At 29.2% G+C, this 8,274-nt stretch overlaps 1 protein-coding gene across 2 annotated transcripts in view; it reads right to left on the bottom strand.

Moving 5' to 3' along the window:
- Positions 1-249: 249 nt before the first annotated feature.
- The window catches only part of LOC107457474 (IDLSRF-like peptide), a 123,053-nt gene continuing 115,028 nt past the window's right edge, over positions 250-8,274 (bottom strand). For both annotated transcript variants that reach the window (XM_021146508.4, XM_021146509.4), the window contains exon 4: positions 250-4,298. In XM_021146508.4, the coding sequence (XP_021002167.1) occupies positions 4,105-4,298 (194 nt within the window). In that variant the 3' untranslated portion in view covers positions 250-4,104. The remainder of the gene's footprint in view (positions 4,299-8,274) is intronic.

The raw sequence follows: 8,274 nt of genomic DNA, 5'->3' as shown, positions 1-8,274 counted from the left end.
GGTGAAAAGCGCCTCACTTTCCATTAAGGCAAAATGATGCTTTTGTCTATTGTACTGTTGTCTAGTGCAAATTTGTGAAGTACTTGTATGAAAAAAAAATACTATTAAACACCAGTTTGATGAATTAATGTCACTTTAACAAAAAAGGTGATTTATCATCATATTGATCAAAGCCCAACAATTTAGAATCAATGAAATATTGTGTTTGTGATGATATATGAAATGTAAAAGAATGGCTGTAAAAGGACATTCAAGACACTTGATGCGATTTATTCGACTTATAAATATCGAATACAGTGTAAATATATTCTTTACATTTTACATTTTCTCTTAAATATTGTCTGATGATCATAGTCGTTCAATAAATCACAGAAAGTAATATGAGAATTTTGACGAAACTTTTTTAGTGAAAGACCTTATTTTAATGAGTAAGTTTTTATAAGGAAAAACAATATAAGAAAATAGCATCAAAGCCTTTTAAACCCATTCGGTGACCAAATAATTGGTCATTGTGCTGTTTATGTGAAGACATTAATCAAAATTCACATAAATAAGTTAAAATATGATAAAAATGAATTTCTCTTACAAAACAGAAATGCTTTATGAATTATGATTTAATTTATCATTTAGGAATATAGAAGTTTTTGAATTCTAAAAAAATTGTACAGAGTGCTTATGGAATGCTTTGTAAAAATTTTTTACAATGACAAATACATAAAAATCAATGTTTTGTTGTAAATATTGCTCTCGAAAATATATTATAGAATAATAATCTTTTCCTAGATAAATATATTTAATTAATCTTATCTAATTTTAGAAACATCGAAAATTCAAATAAATTTTAATATACTATCCATCAATAGATTTTACTAACCATATCAATAATGAAATTTTCAACTTTTGATAAATAAACCAGTGTCTTGCAAATACACTAAAGTACAATAAAAGGATAAAATACTTGCACATTGATAAGGATTCACATACTTAATTTTTCTTCCTTTGAATGTTATAAAATTATAAAAACATTTGCTGCGAAGTTAAGGCAACTCCAGTATGATATGTTGATTCTTTGGGTAAAGATTATTTTATCTTGGAGTATTGATATGTTGATTTGATTTATTAATTTCTATGATTCAAATGAAACAGAACGTGTTTACCTGATTAAATAAAACAGCAGATTCAAAACAATGATTAAACAAATGTGAGATAGTGCATCAAAATGGAAGGTGACAAGAGTTACAACATTTTTGCTAGTATTTTAAGATTTTAAGACTATGATTTAGAGCAGCTGAGTAAATGCATGCTGTATGGAACTTAAAAATATGCTCTTAATCAGGTTGTGCAAATACTTCCCAAAACCATTTGAGATTCTGAAGCATAATTTTTATGTAATCTCTATTATTTATGTGGTTCATGGTCCTCTAAATTAGTTCTCAATAGAAACATAGCCAAAAGTGATCGTGCGCTGTTTACGCATGCGCTTTAGTTAGTTGAGGTGTACACAACCAAAGTCATGACGTGAAACCTAGAGTGAGTTCAATGCATTGATTTTGAGACCGCTTATTTTCGTGAGAAATTATATTAGGTATGTGTAAGTTTAACAACAATTTAGCCACATCTAAAATCGGTTGTGCGTCCGTTTAACTATACTTACATCGCGTCAAAACACTGAAGATCTTCCCGAAACCTGCAGTCAAATCTTACAATGCAGAATTAGAAATCAAAACATTAAGAAGAGTTTTTAATAACTTAACTTTTAATTCATTGCAGAGAGAAGTTAGGCAACATTCGGAAAAGTAGTAATTACTTTTGTTGTACTAGTCCATGTTGGAACATTAACCAGACAAATGTTGTTTGTTCGTAATTGAGCTCTTGTTACCTTACCTTTTGAATCACATGCGTATTTAAAAATTAAAGCAAGCAGGAATTTAAGCTACACCAGTATTAAGAAACATCATCCGTTTTTTCATTCAACTGCATCCAACATGTCATCTTCAATTGCAATTACTGCAGATTTTTCACCAGACTGCTTTTTCATATTGTCACGTAGTAAATGAAGAAATACAATGTATATAATCATCATTATTAGGATTCCAATAATAAATATATTTAAAGAGACAACAAGATAAATTTTTTTCAGATATATAATATACATTCAAATGGCACTAAAGATATATTTAAACTTTCTTCAGATTAAGATTATTAGAATAATACACAAAGTGTCTATACCTCCCTTGTTCGTTGTGCCTTTATAGAAAGATTTAAAAAATATCCCTCACGAAGAGTAGATACATTTCATTTCTATCAAAGTTTATATCCAAGTATTAAAATAAAATCAGTTACGACACATGCATAAATTCTAATCAAAAAACACTCAATAGTCACACCAAGTAAATGTCTTCTAGCACAAGGAAAAATATTGCCATAAAATTTATATTTAGTTAACGAAGAGCTCATGTATTTTCAAATAGTTCATCTAAGTATATTTTAGCGCTGCATTAATTTTGAACTTTTATACAATTTATCACAATATTTCAATTTTGCATTTCGCTCCTCAGAGAAATTGTGATTTATCACCGAATCGGTTTAAAATTTGTTTTGATTTTGTAAGACAGTAGTGCGACTTATGTAAAGAGAGCGCAACAATACTCTGTTATGAAACACTTAGAACATTAACACCGATTGAAGGGAAATAGAAGAGCATCCTTTCTAGATGCAATAAAGAAAAAGAAAATTAAATAAGAGAGCTTGCACAATCATGCAACCTCAAATGGCACCATGAGTTGACTCAGTGTTCTCACAAGACCACTTAATACAATTGAAATTTATCTTATATCACATATTATAGGTCTCAAAAGAAGGCAAATTCATTATTCTTTCCAACAAATGACAAGAGTTCGATTGAAGTGAAGTATACGACCGAGCGACAAAAACATACCGATTGTCTTTTATGTAAAAACCACAGCTTCTTTTCTAACAAACATATATTTTACAACTTATTCTAACCAATTTGGTTAAAGTTTCAAACGAATTTATATTTGATAATGTCAATCTATTGCAAATATTTTTTTCTAAAAGCGTGCATGTTAGGATATAAGTCCAGCATACACATGCCCGATATTCCCTACACTAACCTTTTTTTTTTTTGAGTTTACGGGACATTGGCTGGTATACACTTGTACTTGTAGTGCTTTCTTGAGCTCAAGCATTATAATTTTCTTATTTATTAAGTTTTCTCAGTTTTTAATCTTTGCTTCAAACTCATATTTTTTGCAATTACGATATGCATTAATATATCATGAAAAATTTCAAGTTAAAAAAACGTCAATGAGTTTTTATATTTTTTGAACAATGGCTCATAAAATTACCTTTTCACGAATAAAATTTAATTGAAAAACTTAAGCAGATAACCAATGGTGTTCAATCGATATGATTTAATATCATTTCAGTAACCGGTATAAGCAAATTTTTATTTGGTATGAATTAGAAGAGTGGGTGAAAAGAATAAGAATTCACCATTAAATAAGAGACCTGGAGTATACAATTTTGCAAGTGAACAAATATTAAAGGACTAATTGCAGAGGAGTGAATAGTAATAAATATAGAATGCCTCCAAAATATTTGTGCGCTAAGCTGTTGGAGGATTCATTTTGATATAATCTTATAAGCTTCGATAAGTATAGAAATGTAAAAATGATTTGGCTTAGGGTATCATGAGGAAAGACACATGAAGACAATTGGAAAAAAAATAATTTTTGTGTGTAAATAAATAAATAATTTTAATCCTACATAATAACTGTATTGACATACTGCAGTAAATGCTTTGAAAACATTCGTTGCAGGAAATAAAATCCAAATTAACTTGACTTTCTTAATAAATCCACAAAATTACTTTCCCTTCAGTCAAAATCTACTTATATGCTTAGCAAATAGAAGTGAGTAAATCTTCAAAAAATTCTGTAAATTGAAACACTGATGCGCTCAATTATACATATGTGTGTTGTGTTTACATTTATTTGCGTGTATGACGTCATATGTATAATTTGGTGTTAACGACTCAAATGGAGGGATTGAGGAGGGAGGATAGTCATAAGTGTCAATCATTTAATCCATAAATCCAGTGCTGACAAGCTTGTCCAGGAAGAACTTTACATCCCCAAGCTCCGAATCACGGATACCAAGAGATTTTAAAAGGCTAAAATCACCAGTCTCAACAGCCATGAAGACATTTCGAAGATGTTCCAAATCAGATCGCATTAGATGTAAGGCCTTTCCAAAATCTTCAAGGGTTTCACTTTCTGGAAAGGAAGATTAAAGGAAATTAGTTCAGTAATGAAAATTTGCTTAAATTTTTAATGCGGTTTCAATATTGTCAACAAGTTGTTTCAAAATTCATGCAAGAAGTAATTATGATTTAAAAAAAACACGCGTGAACTAAAAATAGTGAATTTTTTATTGATTCATAGCAGTATAGGCTATAGCATAGCGAGTGAATATCTTTCATGGTTCCATTGTTGTTGACACATACATATTCTTTTGTCGAAATTCTCAATTACCTTTTTTTTAAAGAAAAAATGTCACTGAGATTCAACGATACACTGTTCAATTTCTTCCTTTAAGGTGTGGAGGGTTGTGGGCTTATTGACGTAAACCTAAGACTATAAAAAATGTCTAACCTTGTTAAATTGAAAGATCAAAGTGGCCATTACCAAAAATAAACTTATTTGACCAGGGAAGGACTCCACATTTCTCAACAACAAAAGCGGGTTTTTCCTTCTTATGGAACTTGAATTTTAATAACGCTGAACTGTCAGTGGCCCTGATGAATTTTTTTTTTTCGTTGGTAACATTCTATCGCACTAATGGATCAAAATCGAAATCTTGGGTGAGTTTTGTGGCATTTTCTTTTAAACCATAATATCGTCTAAGTTTGTAGCAACTTTCATACGGGGCTAAAGCAACCATTATTACGCAAACTAAAAATTCTAAAATTTTATTGTATGACACTATCATTTAACATACTTTACTTAACATATTTTAACACTTAAATATGTGAAGAAATGTAAAGAATATTATGGTTCAAGGTTTCAATAGTATAATTTAAATTTAAACAGTAGCTTCTACACAGCGAACGGGGTCTTAAAAAAATTATGTTTTTCCGATATTGTTAGCTTACTCATATCTGGAATAAATTAGTACATACAATATAAATTTTCATGAATCAAGTATAACATTTAACTAATAGTTTCGTTGTCAATTTATGCACTGTTGCAAATGTGTTGAACATAATACCATAATATCGTCCAATTTTGATGAAATCTCAATACGATGCTGAGTTGAACCATATTAGCAGGCAAATTAATTATTTCTGAACTTAACAACGCGATAAAGAAACATCTGCAATTTATTAAGGTTGCACCATATTTGCACGATATTATGATTCAGTGTTGAACCGGTTTACATATTTCCTATATCTGATTACGACTATAATATACTGCTGAAGATTCTTATACTGCTTTCCTATACCCTTCAATTCCTTGATTCCCTTTATTTATTTTTTTAAACTTTTTAATATAATCATCATTTAACACAAGTTATAGGAATAAAGTTTTCTTTGCTTGGGGGTGGCTTTAAAATTCTCAGATGGGATATTTTAAAGAAAATATCACTGTAGGAGAATAACGGACACTGTAGGAGAATGTTACCAACTTCTGCGTAAGGTATACCGGGCAAGTGTATACCATTAACCATAAAAACATCAGTGTTGGGAATACCGGGCAGTGTGCATCATCATTTTTATCACAACAATTAAAAGGTAGAGTGGTTATTAATAATAATCTTTTATTGAAACCCAGTAGGGATGTGTATGCCTTTACCGGATTTAAAATTGTCCGTTACATTCTACACTGATGCTTTTTTTAAGTTAAAAAGCTATTAGCCGGTATTTCTAGCACTGATAATCCATCTACGTATGAAATTCACAGCCCTTTTCAGGCAAAAAAAAAACTAATATTAGCTACTTTAAAAATAAGCAAATGTATATAATGATAAAAATTAATAATATAATTATTGTTACAGAAAGTGACTGACTTGAATATACTTTTAAATAAATCCTGTGATTAGAAAAGGTTTTATTTTTGATTTCGAAATACGGAAATCGATAATTAAAATTATTTTGAATTTCAGAAATTGAAAATAAATCCATGTACTGTGTCTCTCTCGGAAAAAATGCCGACCCCCATGCATTTTTCTCATTCTCAGACACTCCTTTTCTCACATACAAAAGAAATTGAATAATCTATTCCCATAAGCTTGGAGTTGAAACTCTATTAAATTCTCTTTTCAGGCGCAGAAAATATGCAAACTAGACAAAGTACAGAGACAATCTTAGCTTAAACCGGTAAATCTCAATTTTCATTCTCGTTTAAATTGAAAGAGCGGAGGAAAATATATTTAACCGAAAATTCTTTTCCGATGATTGAATAAAGAGGTGATAAATCGAAAATTACGAAATTATTCATTATTATTAAATAAATATTGGAACAGATCTGCTGTCATATCTAATAAACTAAATAGAAGTTAAACAATGTAAATTTGGAACTATAAATCTTGATTTACATTTTCGCTTTTAACAGATTGAGGAAAGCAGAGAACATCTATTCTCTCTGTTTCGTCTTTGTAACTGTGACTTTTGTCTAAGGGCATTTTCAGGAAATTGATTAAATTATGCTTATCGATAGATACCTCAAGTTTAAATCATATCTTGAGGCATTACCGACCCCAAGGCATTTTTGCAGGCGTGACTATAGCAAGATGACGATAATACTTGTCCGTCTTATTTAATATTACGTCGATCACATTAACCAAATTCTGAACTATGCATAAAATTAGTTACATTTGCCAAACTATTTAAACAGCTAAAAAGAAACAGAAAACTTTTTTTTCAGTATAATGCAGCTTCTCCATTCTAAATCAAATATTAATGAATGTTTCGATTTAAAAAAAACTAATATTAAGGAGATACCATGAGCTTAAAATTAAACTGGCAATTAACTAATTATAATCAGTGTGGTAATTTTATTTACAAACAATTCTCATACTTTAGGATCTTTGGTAAAAACTGTAAGATTGGGACCTATGAAATTTTTTACGCAGGTGCTTAGTTCTTAAAAATTGTGTTCTATTATTTATATCTGCTAACTTTTAGCAAGTACTTAATTTTAGTATAAGTATTATGATAAATAAAAAAGTATACCAGATTTAGTCAATTGCACTTAAAATTGCAACTCATTTATAGGTCACAAGAAATACAGGGAGAAAAGATTCTGGTAAATTTATCGTACTGCTTGGTAATAACATTTCTGGTAAAAAAAACTATAATTCTGGTTTATAAAACCAAACTCTACATCATTTAAACCATTAATTTGGCAATTTTTTCATTCATATGGAAATGGTTATCAAAAATTCTGGTTTTAAAATTCTAATTCTAATTACCACACATTTTGTGGAAAAAAAAAGTAATTTTAATCGAATAAATGGTATGTATGTCCTGTTCTATTATGATAAAATTAACGAATTTTACTCCATTTATCAAATTTTATCACACATTACAAATCTGTTCTTTATTGTTAATTTTACCAAAATCATTACCAAGGAGCTTTGGTAAAAATTATCGAGGTTTTTGATGTTCCCATAGAGCCAAAAACACGTTAAATTTCACGATATTGTGGTAGTTTTGTCCATACTTTTTTTCTCAGCGCAGATTTAAAAATCTAATCATTTTCCAACTTAATAAAATGTCAATTTATCAGAATTTTAAGGAAAAGTATTTTATTCACGCTTTAATGTCTTTCGTAAAAACTTTTTAGATTCGGGTGTAATCAGTAATATTTCACACAAATGTCTATTTATGTCCTAAACATTCTTATAAGATTCTCCTTTCAACTGGATAACTTTAATCAAGTATTTAATATTGCAACAAGCATTATAATACAAAAAAGTATAAAACCAAATTTAATCCATTACGGTTAAACTTTCAACTCATTAATAGTTCTCAGTGAATAGTTTCAAACATAAAATCATTTGCCAAATCATTTTACCAGAATTTCAAAAAATATTTCGCTTTTGAAAGAAAACAAAACAACATACAATTATGTGACTCTTCTAAATAGAATATATAATATGTAAACATCAACAAGCATGTTAGAAAGACTTCTCGTAATTAAAAATGTGTTAGATTCATTCATTATGATATAGAGAACAGAAGATGAGCTA

This window comes from Parasteatoda tepidariorum, chromosome 11 (genome assembly GCF_982258835.1).
Source record: "Parasteatoda tepidariorum strain Cologne lab strain chromosome 11, Ptep-v5.0, whole genome shotgun sequence".
Lineage (NCBI taxonomy): Eukaryota > Metazoa > Arthropoda > Arachnida > Araneae > Theridiidae > Parasteatoda > Parasteatoda tepidariorum.
Note: the sequence above shows the minus strand (reverse complement) of the source record. Positions and strands in the feature narration are given on the sequence as shown.